Source organism: Nothobranchius furzeri, chromosome 16 (genome assembly GCF_043380555.1).
Source record: "Nothobranchius furzeri strain GRZ-AD chromosome 16, NfurGRZ-RIMD1, whole genome shotgun sequence".
Lineage (NCBI taxonomy): Eukaryota > Metazoa > Chordata > Actinopteri > Cyprinodontiformes > Nothobranchiidae > Nothobranchius > Nothobranchius furzeri.
Genome location: NC_091756.1, coordinates 20,734,768 through 20,755,169, shown reverse-complemented (window position 1 = coordinate 20,755,169; position 20,402 = coordinate 20,734,768). Strand labels below are relative to the sequence as shown.

General features: G+C 44.0%; 1 protein-coding gene across 2 annotated transcripts in view; it reads left to right on the top strand.

Annotated features, from left to right (window-relative positions):
- Positions 1-20,402, top strand: part of mprip (myosin phosphatase Rho interacting protein) — a 109,045-nt gene that overhangs the window by 43,407 nt on the left and 45,236 nt on the right. For both annotated transcript variants that reach the window (XM_070545475.1, XM_070545476.1), the window contains exons 4-7: positions 17,792-17,943; positions 18,029-18,113; positions 18,198-18,369; positions 19,099-19,531. In XM_070545475.1, the coding sequence (XP_070401576.1) occupies positions 17,792-17,943; positions 18,029-18,113; positions 18,198-18,369; positions 19,099-19,531 (842 nt within the window). The remainder of the gene's footprint in view (positions 1-17,791; positions 17,944-18,028; positions 18,114-18,197; positions 18,370-19,098; positions 19,532-20,402) is intronic.

Sequence of the window (20,402 nt, the reverse complement as noted above, 5' to 3'; positions counted from 1 at the left end):
CGTAGACGCATAAGAGACCTGGATGATGAAGCTCAATGGTTAAAGGAATCACTGAAGCGGTGTGAAGCGCTCCGTCGCGCGTCTAGGCGGTACCGTAGAAGGCGAGCTGCCGTGGTTCGCCGCATGCTACAGCAGCGGGCTATCTGGGTGCGCACAGCGTCGCCAGGTCCCCTCCTCCTCCCCCTCCCCCTTGTCCGGAACTCTACCTCACCAGTCTGAAGCAGCCACCCTGTCCGTAACATGTCCGGACCTGTTACTAGGGGCTTCGTCCGGATAAATTCCGGAACACGTTATCCGGATGTTTGTATTCAGACACAGAGGTCTTACAGAGTCCGGAACATTCCCGTTTTTCATGGCCTGTCTGAAGGGGGCTCAAGTGACTGGAATGTGAGTACAAGAATCTTGACTAGGCATCCCACCTTGGTGAAGTAATGCAGGTATGCTAGTCTGTTTGTATTTTTTGTTTGCAATTTTTACCTTTAGCTGTCCTCCTTGCATTATTAGAGTAGAACAATAAGAAAGGATTTTCTTATAAAGTGCGTCTGCCTTCTCAGTGTCCGCCCTGGGACTGGGAGATCGGGGTTCAAATCCCGGTCGGGTCATACCAAAGGATTAAAAAATGGGACCCAATGCCTCCCTGCTTGACAGTCAGCTTTTAGGGGTTGGATTGAGGGGTTAAACCACCAAATGGTTCCCGAGTGCAGCCACAGCTGCAGCTCACCGCTCTCTCACTAGGAGGGGTCAAATGCAGAGATTTAATTTCACTAGAGTGTGATGATCAATTAGAATTTTGTTTTATCTAGATGCTTTTTTCTTTATCGTCCACAGTTCGAATTGTTTAGGGCAGTTTAGGATCAGACACCAGTTTCTGTAAAGTTCTGACATCCTTTCAAAGCACATGTAGACACCGACCAGTCAAACCTCATGTCCTCTTTGCCTAATCAACCATAATAAGAAAACACAGACAGCACTACAATAGAAGAGGAGCAGCTATGGGAGCCCGGAGGCCCAAACAAGATTAATATGCAAAAATAGTTTTTAAGAGCACAGGTTTCTGCAAATGGGCCTTCACTAAAAGAAACACCCTGGGTGCCACCAAGGTATTAAAAATAATGCAGGTGTAATTTTTTATTTTTGTGTGTTTTGCCCTTGTTCTGCCCTCTTCACTGTACAACATACCAGAGTTTAGCCTTAAAATTTTCAGTTGGTTACTTTGATTTGTCTTTGTTTGAAGCCAAAATCAACACTGAAATACAAAGTGGACTAGCTGATGCTTAGGCTTTCTGAACATTGAACAAGGTCCAGGATGACATCGTTTGCTATATTTGCCAAGTAGACAGTGGTCTGTTTGAAACTGAAGCCCCTCAAAGCTGAGCTATTTTCACCACAAAAAGAGGGAAAGATGCTCTTCCATGTAAAGCTGCATTCCTCCCTCCATGCCCTTATTTGGTGAACTGTAGCGTACTCACTGCCCCAGGACCACAAAGCTTCAGAGAAAGGGAAGCACTAGCCCCTACAAGCAGCAGAGGAAATGTTAGCTGTGCTCCAGACTCAGACAAGCCACCAGCCTTTGGATATCTCTGATGGAAACACAAGTAGTTCATTCACTTCTTCATGAGAAATAGACTGAAACAGAGGGAGAGGAAAGTATTTTTTTTTTAATTAAATGAAAACTGAGGGAGACCACCCTGAATGTTTTCTACTTAAAGGTATTGGCCAGACTCTGCATTAAAATTGTAGAAATGCAAAATAACTACACTTTACCATCTATATTATAAACATGTACAGGGTTCAGTTTTTTATTTTGTTAAGGACTTTTGTCATAAATCATTACAGAAAATCCAAATCCTCTCCTCCAGACAGTGGAGAACTGTGTTTCGCATACGTCACTCCAGCACGTACAACAAGCTAGCTGCTGATGCTAGTATTGTGAATCACTGTTATTTGTTTACTTTCATGCTCCTAATTATTATGTAAAATTGTGTTTACAGCTGCAGCAAAAGGTCTGAGCCATTTTTAATTACAGATCTGATCTAAAATAATAACCTACATCTATAAATCCATCTAGGACTGCACCGCTACTTCTGAACTCTAGACGCATCCCGTTAGCATGACTGCAGCAAAACTGCTAACCGTGTTAGCTCCGGTAAAGAAAGAACAAGTCCTTTGGGAAAGCTACACACAGACACACACAGACACACACAGACACACACAGACACACACAGACACACACAGACACACACACACACACACACACACACACACACACACACACACAAACAATCTAAAAGATGGTCTCTGTATTTCAACATTAGATCCTTCATGGACCGGTAGAACCCGTGACATCCTGGATTGGTGCAAACAACGAGTTAAGCTAAGGAGTTACTCCAGCATCAGGAAGATTTATTCTGGTAAATTATCGGTTAAATATTTTCCAGAGTTATATCGATAAATACACACAGCAGTAAAACTAGATTACTGAACTTTATTGGGACACATGATGGAGCTAAGACCAGCTGAGAACTCGTCAGCTTAGAGCTCCATGTGGAGCACAGAAATGAAATATTTAAGAAAACAAACTGTACCAATTTTGGTTCTGAAGATGAACAGAATCCTCCTCTATGTCGAAATCGGGTAGCAGGTCTTCTGATTTAAATGGTCTAAAACAGGTCTGCACGTCCGGTAGTGATATCCAGCTGGCGGGGTCGGAGTTCGGTTGAACTTCTCCGGTAATCCAATATCCGTTCTCGTCGCCGTATCCCAGAGAAAAAACTAATCTGACCGACTAGCAGAGGCTTCAGAAGCTACATCTGACTGATGACACAATGTTCTCTGCTATAACGCTAACGCAGAAACACCGGAGTCAGGCGTTGTTTACTACAGCGGTTTCAGCAGAGCTCCATGTGCAACGTCACCAGCTGCCCAGGGCTTAGACCGGAAGTTAGTTTCTGTTTTTCCTACGCCAGTCACAAACATCAGATTTTCTTACAATTCCAGCCGTCAAAATCCAAAAACCTTTTTCATCTGAGATTTTAATACACATTTACACATGCTGTTCAAACAAATTTTGCCTCTGGCCGATATCTTTAAAGGATCGATAAGATGAAGTTTTGCCTGTTCTGCACTATTTTTAGAGAATATGAGCAGTGCACAACACCGTTTAAGCTCAGGTTATGATGCTGATTATCAGAGTTTGGTTCTGTCTGAGGAACATGTAGCATACGAAACATCAGTCTTCCCTCCAGAGCCTTTGGCTCAGCATGTAAAAGCCTCCTGGAGGATTTATATCATTTATAGAGTGGGTGTCCTCCAATTAGTTCCAGAGCTGGTCCAGTAATTATTTTCATGCTGTTTTTACTGTTTCTTTGGTAACTTCATTATTTGACCTCAAGAAAAGCAAAGGCTTGAACATAAGGCTGTTAACTGTAGACTTTCCTCATTATGAACCAGTCTGACCTTTGATCTCTGTTGCCTCTGATCAGCCCCAGGTCTTTGTGAAAAAGCTGTTTCATTTTATAATGTCTCATAACAAAGCTAAAAATAGTGCGGCCTCTGGATATCGGGCACAATTAAAGGATATGGAATTTGGCCAGTTGTGTAGCAATCTAATCCTGCACAGTTGGTTTGCATTTGAATTGTAGTTTTAGGCAGCTGGACCTCTTCTGTTGTAGCCAAGAACCGTCCCTTAGCAACAGGTTGTCTTTTGGGATTAAACAGGAAATAGAAATTCAGAATCTACCTCATGGTGACAAACAAGGAGAAAGACTTTCTAATGGATTAGTAGTTGGATCAAACTTGAGTCCAATAAATCTAACAAATCCATTTTATTAGGCCCGAGCAGCGAAAGCGCTGCGAAGGCCTATTGTATCTGCTCTGTTTATTTTTCTTCCGCCTGGTAAATTGGCTTTTTGGAGGCCTTAACATACCTGAAAACTCAGGAATTTTTGCACACATGTCAGGCGGGAATTAAAATTTTGTATTTTAAAGGTCCCAAAAAAATCGCAATAAAACTAGCCCCACAGCGCCCCCTAGAATGTGAAAAATACCCCCCTCCATAAACCTTAGTTTGTAGTACAGTTATGAAATTTCGTACACTTGTAGTACTCAACAGTCCGCACAGAAAGCCTCTTGCAACCTTGGTCAACAACAAACAGGAAGTCGGCCATTTTGGGTTGAAATGGCGATTTTTGCCCGTTTTGGCCGCTTTTAAGTTCCGCTTCTGATTGATTTACTCGACCATTTTTCGCACGATCGTCTCGACATTTGTGTGAAATAGATCAGAAGGGATGGCCAATCAAATAGAAAAAATAAAACTGACTTTTCATATATGCTGAGGGGGCGGGGCCAGGCCTCTAAGTTCGACTACTCGCCCCAAAAATATAAATGGCTATAACTTCATAACCAAATAGAGTAGTTACAAAAACTTCTGTGGTCATTCGGCATCTGGCTCCTAATACAAATTAATGGTTGGATGATGACATCACGCAAGCCCCATCCCCTCAGGACCAAAAAGGTCATGTTTTACTGTAATAGATCAGGTCATGTTTTACTGTGATGGGTCCCAAATCGTCCCATTTCACTTAATCACCACAAATTTGGAGCTGGTAACTCAAGATAAGTGGGGGTTGCTTGGCGTCACTTGATGGGAGGTTTCAAAAGAGGGCGGGGCTGTGGCGGCGCGGCGAAGTCAGGCGTACCGCCGTGGCCATACGTTTAACTCCCATTTCATCATTTCTAAAGCTATCGCCACAAAACTTCTGGTGAGCGATCCTGGTCCGGACCCCCAAAGTGGGCGTGGCCTATTTTTAAATAGCACCCCCTAGGACCATTAAAATTGTCAGCCCCAAGCCATGCTTTGACTGAGGATTACAAAATTTGGTAATCCTACAAAAAAGTCTCTTGGAGCCAAACGCAAAGTCGTACAGGAGGTCGGCCAATTTGGTCCAAGAACTCGATTTAGTAGTTTTCGCACACGTTGTTTGGAGAATGATGCCTCACCGCCCTTTTCACCGATCGCCTTCAAACTTCTGCTATATGCTCTAAAGCTATAGGGGAAAAATTCAACCGCTGGATTTTTCAAAAGTTGAAAGGTGTGGGCGTGGCTAAGCCTCAAAATTTGACCTGTCGCCATGCCACTCTTTTTTCACAGCTCCCTATAGAGCTCCGGGAGTTGACGTCACTTCTCCCGGCATGCAACAGTTCAAATCGAAATGGCGCCATATTTGCAGGTAGAAGCCAGCAGCTGGACTATTTGTTATTGTCAGAAAACTCAATCAAACGGGAAATATGGTAGATTCCTGTTGTGCCCCAGGATGCAGAACAGACACGGACGACATAAGGAATGAGCCTTCTACAGGATTCCCCAAGATCCGGAACGCCGCAAACGTTGGATCATTGTAATAAAACGCACTAGTGACCGGGTTAAAATGAAACTGTGGGATCCGAGAGTAAAGGTTTTCGCTTATGCAGCGACCACTTCATATCAGGTACTTAAACCAACGTTTCCTCAACTGTGTATGGTTTTTATTTTAAAAGCTTTTATTACGATTCTTAGTGGGCTTCCTAAACTTATTTTGGCGTGGCTTTTTCCGTCTTATTACTCACAGCAACAAGTAAACGTCATGTAAAACGTTGCCTCGTGAGTTCTGCTTGCTGCCGTTTACGTGTTTTATGATCACAGCAATTAACCGGCTAAGCTGTATTTAATTTTTAAGCAATGGTTGATCAATTGTCAGATCACACATAAAAAGCACTTTGGATTGCTATTATCTGTCTCACCGAGACAGATCTCAGACAGATCCTGAGATGCTCCTGCCTGACATATTTATTTTATTCAGGGAAATCAATCAAACTAGTGATTTCTCTTGGCGTTCATTTTATACATTCAAACAGCACAGCACTCTATTTAAACTACTTAAGTGTAAATCTGTTATTTGTCCATCCATCCATTTTCATCCGCGTATCCAGAGTCGGGTTGCGGGGGCAGTAGCGTCGAGAGGCCCAGACTTCCCTCTCCCCAGCCACCTGAGCCAGCTTCTCCGGGTAAATCCCAAGGGGTTCCCCGGCCAGGTCCGGTAAGAAGTCTGCTCCAACAGCTTCTGGCGTCTGAGCGGGCAGTAGCGTCGAGAGGCCCAGACTTCCCTCTCCCCAGCCACTTGGGCCAGCTCCTCCGGGGGAATCCCAAGGGGTTCCCCGGCCAGGTCCGGTAAGAAGTCCGCTCCGACAGCTTCTGGCATTTTTAAAAAGTATCCCAGGGGCACGGTAAGGGTCGGAGATGTTTAGTCTATTTAATTTCTGACTATATAAAACGATTTCTTCGGTTTTAAAGTGTGAAGTAAACTCAGACGAAGTAAAATCCAAGCCGATCCCGTTCACGTTCATGGTTAGATCCGTGTTTGTTTAGCTTCTTTTACCTGCCAATATGGCGTCTACTAACTGAGAGTCACGTGGGGTCCGGAGCTCTATTGGAATCCTTTCACCCAATCACCAGCAATTTCTGGCAAATAGCAGTAGACAAGTTGAGGTCACTTGGTCTCCAGTACTGGCAGGTTTCGAAAAAAGGCGGGGCTTTGGGAGCATGGTGAAATTCGCCATCACGCCATGGAAATACGTTTGCCCCTCATTTCCTCAGTTATCATGGTATCGCTACGAAATCTCTGAGTGATCCTAGTCTGACCACCAATAGAAATGAACATGATAGGTTTGTGGGCGTGGCCTTTTTTCTGAAATAGCGCCCCCTAGGTCCATTAAAACTGTCAGCCCCAACCCGTGCTTTATCTGAGAACTACGAAATTTGGTTCATTAATGTAGTGCCTTGGGACCTACAAAAAAGTCTCTTGGAGCCTAGGACAATGTCGCACAGGAAGTCGGCCATTTTGGTCCAAGTACTCGATTTAGTGGTTTTCACACACTTTGTTTAGAGAGTGATGCCCCATCGCCCTTTACACGTCATTTTTAGAATCAACACAGAAGAAATAATTTTCGTCTTTTATTTTCTTGCCAATTCTTTAAGCGTTCCTGAAATTTCAGTCAGGACATCACATATTCTGTGCAGTTCTTCCCTCACTTCGTTCACCACACTAATCATGTCCCTTAATGCCTGAAGGACAGCGTCAGTTAGCACCCGGTCACTTCCAGGTGCACCATGCGTCCAAGGCACACTGGTGAGACAGGCCGGCCCTGCAGCCACATCTTCGGTCGCCGCCCGGGATGTCTCGTTGGACACTTCGTCCAGAGTCACTGGGGGGAAACAATGAGATTTGGTTTTGTTTTATATTTTAATGATGGACACATTTGATCTGCATTAATAAAAGGCTTAAATGTTACCAGTCTCCTCTGCATGGTCAGTGTCTCCCTCCTTCTCCGGCACGATGACACGCACACTTGCCGGTCCAAGTACTGCTGAGATCCTAACGGCGAGCGGTGGGGGATCAGAGGTGCCAGGTCCTCCGCCAGTGGCAGATACACTCTGGCAGTGGCAAAACATCTTGTTTTTTTGCCTCCACCTTCAGATCAGACCATTTTTTAATATCCGCCACATCTGAAGAACTCACAGCATTGACGGCTTCAGCAAAGCTGTGCCACTCCGTGGATTTTCTCTTATTTGTTTTGCAGAAGCACTTACTTTCGTTTCTCCACCTCACCCCCGAGTACCTCAATTTCTGCTTCAGTGAAATAGCGCTTTCTTGATCTGTGATCGCCATTGTTAATGATGGAATGCTGCAATGAGCTGGCTTATGTATATGCATGAGATCTACAAGCCACTTTGCATTGACCATTTATGGCAGAAAGTGGGCGTGGGGAGGACGGTAAGTGATTCAGAAACACCTGAGAACCTTTCCAGATAGTTTCTGATTTATAAAACGGAGATTGCGTGCAGCTGTGTGTACTCTATGTTTTATAGGTCACAAACCTACTTGGCGTGGTACTTTTTTTTTGCTGAGCTTAAGTAAGGTTTTAGTAAGGATTCTATGCAATGTTTTATAAATGAGACCCCTGGTCATTCTCCATGGGCGGAGATAAGCGGGACATTAGCCACATGCTAACCCTAAGCTAACGAAGTTTTTCTGGGAATTTTTAGCAAGGAAAACATGGTAGAATGACTCCAACGTGAAGGCACCTCTGGCCTTGCTTAGTAATGAAATCCTAACCAGTTAAGCTGACGAAGGATATCGGGCTACAGCCTTGCATCAGAGCTGGTCCGTGCGTCGGCTGCCCCGGGAACAGCCAGCCTCCTGCTCTAGCAACTCGTCTTGGGCAGGGGAGAGAAGGCAGGCATCCACTCAATTTTCTTATCCAGGCAGCAGCCCCACTAACGTTTGACCAAGCAGTTAAATGACACAGCATTTCCCCCTTTCAACCAGTGAAATGAAGAACAGAAATATAATTTTACATACTGATAAAAAGAAGCAGAAACTGCTTAATCTGAATCAATTCAATTCAAGTTTATTTATTTAGCGCCAAATCACGACAAGAGTCGTCTCAAGGCACTTCACATAATAAAAATTCCAATTCAGGTCAGTTCATTAAGCCAATCATATATAAGGAACCCAGCAAATTGCATCAAGTCACTGACTAGTGTCAGTGACTATACAGCAATCCTCATACCAAGCAAGTATAAAGCGACAGTGGAGAGGAAAACTCCCTTTTAACAGGAAGAAACCTCCAGAGAATCCTGGCTCAGTATAAGCAGCCATCCACCACGACTCACTGGGGATCGAGAAGACAGAGCAGACACACACACACACACACACACACACACACACACACACGGACAAGTAATGTGTCTACACTTATATTGTGATGTCTTAGTAAATATTCTATTTGGTGAAAGATGAACTTTATTGTATTTATCCTAGTGGATCTATAATTAAACGGATAAACTAGTATTAGCACATCAAAAGTCAAGGAAACCAAAAAGTTATTATCAGGAGAGAGAGAATGTTTAAGTGGTTAGCAGCAGTGTGCTAGTCGATGGCCCCCTCCATGAGGCCACCACAGCTCAGCAGAACGTCGTTGTAGCTTCTTCTGGGGAGAAAAACACTTACAGAGAAAATAAAGTTAACAGCTGAAATTGCACAAAATAGTACAGTTAAAGAGCAGACTGTAGAAGAAAGCAGTAGAGTGTGAGAAGTGGTCAGTGTATCCTCCAGCAGTCTAAGCCTATAGCAGCATAACTACAGAGATAACTCTGGATAATCTATCCTATTTAGATGTAGGCATGTTGGAGGCAGGGCAAGGGAGAGCCGTCTTTACCGACTGTACACTCCACCTCCCTGTACTCCCCCACTTGTCCAGATTTAGGCTAACATCAGATTTTAACCATAGGCCCTATCAAATAAAAATGTTTTAAGCCTATTCTTAAAAGTAGACAAGGTGTCTGCCTCACGGACTAAGGCTGGGAGCTGGTTCCATAGGAGAGGAGCCTGATAACTAAAAGATCTGCCTCCCATCCTAATTTTAGATATTCTTGGAACCACCAGTAGACCTGCAGTCTGAGAGCGAAGTGCTCGGTTAGGAACATATGGAACAATCAGATTCCTAATGTATGATGGACCTTGATTATTAAGAGCTTTATATGTGAGAAGAAGGATCTTAAACTCTATTCTGAATTTAACAGGTAGCCAATGTAGGGAAGCTAAGACAGGAGAGATATGATCTCTCTTTTTAATTCTCATCAGAACTCTAGCTGCAGCATTTTGGACAAGCTGAAGACTTTTAACTACATTCTGTGGACTTCCTGAGAGTAATGAATTACAGTAATCCAGTCTTGATGTAATAAATGCATGAGCTAGTTTTTCAGCATCACTCCTGGAAAGAATGCTTCTAATCTTAGCAATATTCCGAAGGTGGAAAAAGGAAATCCTACAAACTTGTGAAACCTGGGATTTGAATGACATGTCCTGGTCAAAGATAATACCAAGGTTCCTTGCTTTGTTCGCGGAGATTAATGTAATGCCATTAAGGTCAGGTGATTGGCTAAGTAATTTCCTTTTCTGGATTTCTGGTCCAAAAATGAGAACTTCCGTCTTGTCTTGATTTAAAAGCAAAAAGTTTAGAGTCATCCAATTTTTTATGTCCTCAAGACAAGCCTGTAATATACCCAACCAATTAGGTTCATCAGGGTTAATGGATAAATATAGCTGAGTATCGTCAGCATAACAGTGGAAGTTTATCCCATGCTGTCTAATGATTTTACCAATTGGGAGCATATATATTGTAAAAAGAATTGTTCCAAGCACTGAACCCTGTGGTACTCCGCAAGTAACCCTGGAGTATGAAGACGATTTGTCATGTACGTTTACAAAATGAAATCTGTCAGACAGGTAGGATTTAAACCAGCCTAACGCTGTTCCTTTGATCCCTACAACATGTTCAAGTCTTTCTAAAAGAACATTGTGATCAACTGTGTCAAAGGCAGCACTGAGATCTAACAAGACTAGAACAGACACAAGATTCTTATTTGAGGCCATGAGAATATCATTTGTAACTCACTAATGCAGTTTCAGTGCTGTAACCACAGCTTGCCCTCTTTGTCCAAATAATTCCATAATTAACCTACAAACATGATCACAGAGGACACAACTAAACTTCAGAGTGTCGAAATGGCCGAACATCTGCTAACATGAGGTTGAGGCCCAAGCTGAGGCCTTTCCCTGGAGCTGGCTTTGATGCTCATTAATTATTCAGAATTTTATGCATTAAATTCCACTTAACTCATTCACTGCCATTGACGACAAAAGTCGTCATTTTAAATCCAACAGTTCAATTTTTTTACTGTGTGGGCATCATAACGAGCCCCCGCATCGTGAGAACAAACATCCCAGCTCTAAAGCCAATCTTCATTCAGGTACGTCACACGTCACGTGATCAGGAAGCAGAAAATCCTTGTGTTAGGACAACACATTCTCACACCCAAAGCGTCGAAAAATGACGCGTGACCAAGCAGCAAAATATGACGAGTCAGGGTGCCCCAGTGCGTCGGCAGAGGACACGCAGGGACACGTGTCACCACGGGCGTCTGTATTTGACGCCCGCGGTGACACAGGCATTATTCCTCGAACCTCTAGCGATTTAACCTTCCCCTCACCCCCATCCTAACCTTAACTCAGTAATTTTCAATTAAGCTCTGCATGTGCAACCCTGTTAAGGTTAGATTGGGGGTGAGGGGAAGGTTAATTAGTTCACAAGTTGGTCAAATGTCCGTCTCATCGCGGGCGTCAGATATCGACGCTCTGGGACAGTGCATCCTCTCCCGACGCGCTGGGGCACCCTTAATCGTCATATTTTGACGTTTGGTCACACGCATCATTTTTCGACGCTTTTGGTGTGAGAATGTGTTGGTTAGATCGTTTTGGGCAGCTGCTGTAAAAAAAATAAAGTGAGGCGCGATCTGGAAAATCTTCTACCGAACACAATTTGACAACGGATGACGAAAAAATGGATAACGCTCGAAACATGCAGATTCTTCCTGATGTTAGAGGTGAGTCTACTCTTTGTTTTGTTAGTTTTGGCGTTATCGTCCTAGCGCGCAACGTTCTGTGACCCTTAAAACAACTAAAAACACTGGCAGTGAAGGGCTTTTCTGATCAGGAAGCGACTGGCAGTGAATCAGTTAAACCGATTCCCCCCTCCCCCCAGAGTTGTCATTAATGTAAACTAGATAAGTTAAACCTTAAATGGGGCTTTGAACCAGGCTGTAAATATGTTTATTTCTGCTGTGAAATTGGAATTTTTAACATGGGAGTCAATGAAGATTTGCTCACTTCTGCTACCAGCCCCTAGTGGATAAGGGTGGAACTGCAATTTTAGCCACTTCTCCTTGGCTTCAAAAAATGCAGACCACAATGGCCCCTTGGTCAAGACATACAGCGATAGAGGAAGAACTTTGTGAATTAACAAGTGTAAACAGCTGGAAACCATCATCAGAGGTGCATTTTTATGTTTTTAGTTGTGAAAATATCCTGTTCATTTACACTTACCTTGCTCACAGCTTCCTGACAACAATCTCACCAAATCCACTAAAGCTCCATCATTCATCAGCATTAAGGCAGTTATCCTTTGTAACATGAAAGGCAACAAACAATACTAATTCCTTTAGGGTGGCAGCACTTTTGTAAGGAGAAGCTTTTACGATGAAGCAAAAAGTGGTTTCTCAGGTGTAGACACAAATAACTGCTGGTGCAAATAACTAATAAAAATATTAGGTCGATTTCCGTTGTTCAGACTTGCTTCAGGTTTATTTTGAGACATGCACTAATTTTAACATTCTGATAAAGGAAATTCTTCCACAGCCGCTGAGTTCTTTTTTCTTTTCTTTTCTCAATGACGCCATATTTGGCAGCCCTTGTGGGTTTACAGACTGATCTTATTAAAGTTGGATCTGTGTTCAGTGGCCTTAAAAGGAGCTGGAAAAGGCTTCAGCACCTGTTTAACAGCTGTAGCTAGAACCATTCAGCAGAACCTGATCAGAAATAAGCAGTGTTCAGAGGGATGGTGATGATGGAGGAGGTGGTGCTGGTGATAATGATGTAGGTGATGGTGGTGAAGATGGAGGTGGTGGGGATGGTGGTGGTGATGATGATGATGATGGTGGTGGTAGTGATGATGTTGATGGTGGTGGTGATGGAGGTAGTTATGATGATGATGGAGATGGTTGTGGTAGTGATGATGATGATGATGGTGGTGGTGATGATGGAGGTAGTGATGATGATGGAGATGGTGGTGGTAGTGTTGATGATGATGATGGTGGAGGAGGTGATGATGATGATGATGATGCTGGTAGTGATGATGATGATGATGATGATGATGATGGAGGTAGTGATGATGGTGATGGTGCTGGTAGTGATGATGATGATGTTGGTGGAGGTAGTGATGATGATGGTGGAGGAGGTGATGATGATGCTGGTAGTGATGATGATGATGATGATGATGATGATGATGGTGGTGGAGGTAGTGATGATGATGGAGGTAGTGATGATGGAGATGGTGGTGGTAGTGATGATGATGATGATGGTGGAGGAGGTGATGATGATGATGATGCTGGTAGTGATGATGATGATGATGATGGTGGAGGTAGTGATGATGATGATGGTGCTGGTAGTGATGATGATGATGATGATGATGATGGTGGTGGAGGTAGTGATGATGATGGTGGAGGAGGTGATGATGATGATGGTGCTGGTAGTGATGATGATGATGGTGGAGGTAGTGATGATGATGGAGGTAGTGATGATGGAGATGGTGGTGGTAGTGATGATGATGATGATGGTGGAGGTAGTGATGATGATGATGGTGCTGGTAGTGATGATGATGATGATGATGGTGGTGGAGGTAGTGATGATGATGATGGTGGTGATGTTGGAGGTGGTGGTGATGATGGTGGTGGCAGTGATGATGATGATGGTGTTGGAGGTAGTGATGATGATGATGGTGGTGATGTTGGAGGTGGTGGTGATGATGGTGGTGGCAGTGATGATGATGATGGTGTTGGAGGTAGTGATGATAAGAATGGTGGTGGTGGTGGTAGTGATGATGGTGGAGGTAGTGATGATGATGATGATGATGGTGGTGATGATGATGATGATGCTGGTAGTGATGATGATGATGGTGGTGATGGTGGTGGTAGTGATGATGATGATGGTGGAGGTAGTGATGATGATGATGATGATGGTGGTGGTGGAGGTAGTGGTGATGATGGTGGTGGCAGTGATGATGATGGTGGTGGAGGTAGTGATGATGAGAATGGTGGTGGTGGTAGTGATGATGATGGTGGTGATGATGATGATGATGATGGTGGTGATGATGATGATGATGATGGTGGTGGTGGTGGTAGTGATGGAGGTGGTGGTGGTAGTGATGGAGGCGGTGGTGATGATGATGGTGGAGGTGGTGGTGGTAGTGATGATGATGGTGGTGGTGGTGGTAGTGTTGATGGTTATGATGATGGTGATGATGATGATGATGATGATGATGGAGATAGTGATGATGGTGGTGGTGGTGGTAGTGATGATGATGATGATGATGATGGTGGTGGAGGTAGTTATGATGATGATGATGATGATGATGGTGGTGGAGGTGAGGGTGGTGATGATGGTGGTGGTAGTGATGATGATGATGGTGGTGAAGGTGAGGATGATGATGTTGATGGTGGTGATGATGGTGATGGTAGTGATGATGATGATGATGAAGATGCTGGTGGTGGAGGTAGTTATGATGATGATGATGAAGGTGATAGTGATGATAATGATGATGATGATGGAGGTACTGGTGGTGATGGAGATAATGATGATGATGAAGGTGGTGATGATGATGATGGTGGTGGAGGTAGTGATGATGATGGTGGCAGTGATGATGATGATGGTGGTGGTGTTAGTGATGGTGGTGGTGGTTGTGATGATGATGATGATGGTGGTGGAGGTAGTGATGATGATGACGATGTGGTGGTGGTAGTGATGATGGTGGTGGTAGTGATGATGATGATGGTGGTGGAGGTGGAGGTGAGGATGATGATGATGGTGGTGATGATGGTGATGGTAGTGATGATGATGATGAAGATGCTGGTGGTGGAGGTAGTTATGATGATGATGATGATGAAGGTGATGGTGATAGTGATGATAATGATGATGATGATGGAGGTATTGGTGGTGATGGAGATAATGATGATGATGATGGTGGTGGAGGTAGTGATGATGGTGGTGGTGATGATGATGGTGATGGTGGAGGTAGTGATGATGATGATGGTGGAGGTAGTGATGATGATGATGATGATGATGACTTGGTGGTAGTGATGATGGTGGTGATGGTGGTAGTGATGATGGTGGTGATGGTGGTAGTGATGATGGTGGTAGTGATGATGGTGGTGATGGTGATAGTGATGATGGTGATGATGGTGGTGGTGGTAGTGATGGTGGTGGTGGTTGTGATGATGATGATGGTGGAGGTAGTGATGATGATGATGATGGTGGTGGAGGTAGTGATGATGATGATGTGGTGGTAGTGATGATGGTGGTGATAGTGATGATGGTGGTGATAGTGATGATGGTGGTGGTAGTGATGATGGTGGTGATGGTGGTAGTGATGATGCTGATGATGATGGTGGAGGTAGTGATGATGATGATGATGATGTGGTGGTAGTGATGATGGTGGTGATAGTGATGATGGTGGTGGTAGTGATGATGGTGGTGATGGTGACAGTGATGATGGTGGTGATGGTGGTAGTGATGATGGTGGTGATAGTGATGATGGTGGTGGTAGTGATGATGGTGGTGATGGTGATAGTGATGATGGTGGTTATAGTGATGATGGTGGTGGTAGTGATGATGGTGGTGATGGTGGTAGTGATGATGATGATGATGGTGGAGATAGTGATGATGCTGATGATGATGGTGGAGGTAGTGATGATGATGATGATGATGATGTGGTGGTAGTGATGATGGTGGTGATAGTGATGATGGTGGTGGTAGTGATGATGGTGGTGATGGTGACAGTGATGATGGTGGTGATGGTGGTAGTGATGATGGTGGTGATGGTGATAGTGATGATGGTGGTGATGGTGGTAGTGATGATGGTGGTGATAGTGATGATGGTGGTGGTAGTGGTGATGGTGGTAGTGATGATGGTGGTGATGGTGATAGTGATGATGGTGATAGTGATGGTGGTAGTGATGATGGTGGTGATGGTGACAGTGATGATGGTGGTGATGGTGGTAGTGATGATGGTGGTGGTAGTGATGATGGTGGTGATGGTGATAGTGATGATGGTGGTGATGGTGGTAGTGATGATGGTGGTGGTAGTGATGATGGAGGTGGTGGTGGTGATGATGATGATGGCAGAGGTGGTGGCGGGAGTGATGATGATGATGGTGGTTGTGTTGTTGATGATTATAATGATGGTGATGATGATGTAAGGTATTGATCCGCGTCTGATTTGTAGATCATCATGCCAGATTAGGTCTGATCTGGCATGATGATCATAAAATGTTTGATTTTCTTTTGCTCCAGACAACTTTTCTCAAGCATCATTTTGCTCTTTTGTTGTCTTTTTGTAACCATGGTGACATGTAGTCCAGGTCTTTAAACTCTGTGCAGTTTTCTGTCAGATCTTTTATGTTTAGAGTTTGGAACTGTTTGGATATCTATGTTTAGTCGGCAGCTCACTCATCAGATATGCAAACAAACCGCAGGGTGGACGCAAACCCAAACAAACCAGTAACTTCCCCATTTTTAAAGAGACATTTCTGTTTTTCTAGTGTGTTTCTGTGTAAAATTCACAAGTAATAAAGGACGTTTGCTTTTTTCACATTATGGATTGAAGTAGTGTTGTCAAAAAAATCGATACCCAGATATAAATCGATGTTAAAAGTGGTATCTAAATTAGATATTCCATCCCTGTGGTATCGATATTATGGACTATTATACACAGCCTTCTTCAAGTACACCGACACGCACAACAGCCAGATGCCGTAAAGCAGCCTCCGCCTCCCAGACAAACAGAAGAAGACGCCACATGGCTACATTGCAATTTCCCACGCGAGTTGTCTCCAATCCAAGTTTTGTCTGCCAAATAAATAAACAAAAACAAAAACAGCGAATTTGGGAGGCGCTTCACAGCCCAACTTAATTAGCATACCAAGTCCGACACGTAGTTGTATATTCACGCTTATGTGCTTAAAGGAAACTCCCGTTTATTGCAACCCGGACTTAATTTCTAGCATGCAGTACGTTTGTTTACTCACGCTGACAACTTTGGTGCTACTTGGATCCCCCGGGGTATTTAGATCCATCGGCGAATCACCGTCTGCGTATATATCCATATAACGGGTGCGGACGGGCACCCATGGTGCAGCCTCGAAATAAGACATTATCTGCACCAAAACATCTTCATGTCGAAAGGTTTTGTTAGGAAACATTAACGTGATTCCCCTGTTCGTTTGGAGCGGGTCTGGTCTGGGATTTCTAGGCGTAAACAGACTAGCTGCGGCTAATCTAACCGGCGCTTTTAATGACGTCACTGCCGTGCGCCAGTCTGTTTTTATTAAGATTACCGGTAGATGTACCTTTGTCCTACTGTGGAGAAATTCATTTTCTCCCTTTATTGACCAACAGAGTTGTTCAAAAGTACAGAACAAAACATATGGCATTACATCTTATGACAAAAATGCACCTTAAACAGAGTTTAAGCAGCAAAACATCACTCTGCAAATAGTGTATATATAGTGAGACAATTCATGATTTAAAGTGTTGACTTTCACCAGTTTTTGTATGCACGTTTTAAAAAATGCTGATACTTGAAAGGTTTAAGCACTTAATACACTTAATTCTTAACATTTAATTTTTGTAATATAAATTGAGGAATGTTATTTTTTGAATAAACTTGTTCGATAAATGGGTGCTTTTAAATAGTATCGAAATCGAGTATCGAGTTTTTTTCAAGTATCGAATCGAGTTTGAAATTTTAGTATCGTGACAACCCTAGATTGAAGTCAACCTTTCTGACAATGAACTACTCATGAATGTGTAAATCATCAGTAAGGTGCTGGAAAGTACCTGAATAAAGTTATAAGAACCTTGTAATCTGCAATAAACCACATCAAGAAGTTTAACCAAAACATGCGAAACACTGACTGTTTGTCTCGTCATAAAAAATGTAGCCTGTCTGTTTTTCTGTGTGACTAATTAGGCTTTTATTTTGACGGTCCTGTTTTAAGATGGCAGCAGTACACTCTGGCTGTTGCTGTGCTAGCTGTTAGCTTATCAGTCATGACTTATTTGCTGTGTTTTGTATCCCACAGCCGAGCACATTGCCTCAGGGCACAGTGAACATGAACCTCTGCACAGACGTCATCGACGCAGAGCCCAAAACGGGCCAGAAAAACTCGCTGTGCATCATCACCCCCGAACAGGAGTTCTTCATCAGAGGAGAGAGTAAAGAGATCATCAACGGGTAAGTCCCTGGTGTTTCCAATTGAAAGGGTTGGTGGGATGCTCATGTACAAGTACCAACATGGTGGCTGTTGGTGCATTGGTAGGTGGAGCGAACAGCTGATTGTTTATCCTCGAACGAACAAGCAGAACCAGAAGAAGAAACGCAAAGTGGAGCCAGCCACCTCCCAGGTCGTTTTCTTACCTCATGATGTGAAGTTTTATATTTCCAATTGAATCCTTTGTTTTTTAACGTACGTCTGTGTCGACTTCCAGGAGCCGGGTCCAGCCAAGGTAGCGGTGACTGGATCTGGAATTCCTGAAACGGATACGAGTCCAGATTCCAGTTGCATCATCTGGCAGGAAGAGCTAAGCCAGAGGGAGGCTGAGAACGTGTCTACCTGGGCTGCTTCTGAGCAGCCTTCAGGGTCACCGCTGCCCCCTGCAGGTGAGGAGAATCGTAGTTTTCACTCTGCTTCATATCATTGAATTAAAGCAGAATTAACAGCCCTAAACAAAACCTTTAATTATAAAATATAATAAACAAAACAAGTCATGTGCATCTGTCCCAGAATGTGGCCTAAACCAGTTTTTCCTGAACCTGATGGCTCTAACGCTGTGGTTTCCAACCTTTCTACCTTAAGGACCCCCAGCACCAACTCTTAACCCACAAATACGTGTGACCATGGTATCCCTGTTCTAGATTTGCCGACAAACTCGCCTGACCTTAACCCCATAAAAAATCTATGTGGTGTGAAAAGGGTGACCCAACAGTTCAGAAGAGCTGAAGGCCATGATCTGAGCAACATGGGCTCTCATAACACCTGAGCAGTGCCACAGACGGATGGACTCCACGCCATGCTGCATTGCTGCAGTAATCCAGGCCAAAGGAGCCCCAACTAAATATTGAGCTCTGTACATGCTCATGCTTTTCAGTTGGCAAACATTTCTACAATTCCTGTTTTTGCATTGGTCTTAATTGATATTCTAATATTCTGAGATATCGAATTTGGGATTTTCATTAGTTGACAGTAATAATCATCAACATAAATATATCAGTCTGTGTGTAATGAATGAGTCTAATATACAAGTCTCGCTTTTTGAACTGAATTAGTGAAATAAATCACCTTTAATGAACAATGATCTGTCTGCTAACTGGTCCTGTCCTCCTCTCTAGGTGACCTTGTGTCTATAGGCCAGAGTTCTGAAGGAGGCTCGGTGAACGGTGATGATGTGGACCGTGGAGGCCTTGTGCTGCACGGCTCCCTGCTCCAGCCCACTAAAGACCCTCTCTCCCCGACGGGCTCGTGCTCCAGCATAGGAGGAGTCCCGCGCTGCCTCTCTCCTGTGCCCAGTGACCCCTTCCCTTCCAGCAGTTCTCTGCTGTCAAATGGCTCCCACATCAGTGGCTCCGTCAGCTCTCTGGACTCAGATGCCAGCGGCTGCACCGTCACCAGCACTGAAAGCCACCCGACCAGCCACAGACCCAGCCACCATGACGTTCCACGCTCCCGGCGGCTTGAGGCTGAGGCCAGAAAGGCCGAGAAGAGGAGTCGCTTCAGGAGCCCCAACCGGCAGGAGAGAGAGGCCGTCCTCAGTCCCGAGAGGAGGTCAGTGGCTTTTAATGAGTCCTTTTATTACTGCTTCCTTAACTTCCTGTCTCAGCGTCTGTTTCCCTTCACCTTAAAGTGCTGAGACAGACATTTTTATTGTGACACAATCCAGCAATAAATGTAACGTTTCTCTGAGCTTACACTAAGTTAACTCATTCACTGCCATTGACGACTAAAGTCGTCATTTTAGATTCAACCGTTCACTGCCAATGACGACTAAAGTCGTCATTTGCATTTTTTTACTGTTTGAGCATTGCAACGAGCCCCCGCGCTGAGAGAACAAACATCTCAGCCCTGAAGCCGATCTTCATCCGCATACGTCACAGATCACATGATCAGGAAGCAGACCATCCATGTGTTTGGAGATCGTTTGGGCCGTTCCTGCAAAAAAAGTGAGGAGCGAACCGGAGAAGCGTCTGCCGATCACAATTCGACAACGGATTATGAAAGAACGGATAACGCTCGAAACACACGGCTTCTTCCTGATGTTAGAGGTGAGTCTCCTCTTTGTTTAGGTTGTTTTGGCATCGACATCATGCTAGCGCGCAACGTTCTGTGACTCTTAAAAAAACAGTAAAAACGGTGAGAAACGCTGGCAGCGAAGGCCGTTAGTGATCAGGACACGGCTGGCAGTGAATGAGTTAAGGAGGTGGTCCAGACCCATGTAAACACAATAGTAAATGTACTATAATGGGCCGGATACACAACTGTAATGGTGGCAGGGAGTTGCTTTGCAGCTCGCCCAGATGGGATATACATGGAACATTCTCACATAACAGATGAATTCCAGAACAAGTCATTCTAAATACTATAGAATGCCATTTAAATAACATTTAACTTAACTCATTCACTGCCAGCGTTTTTCAGC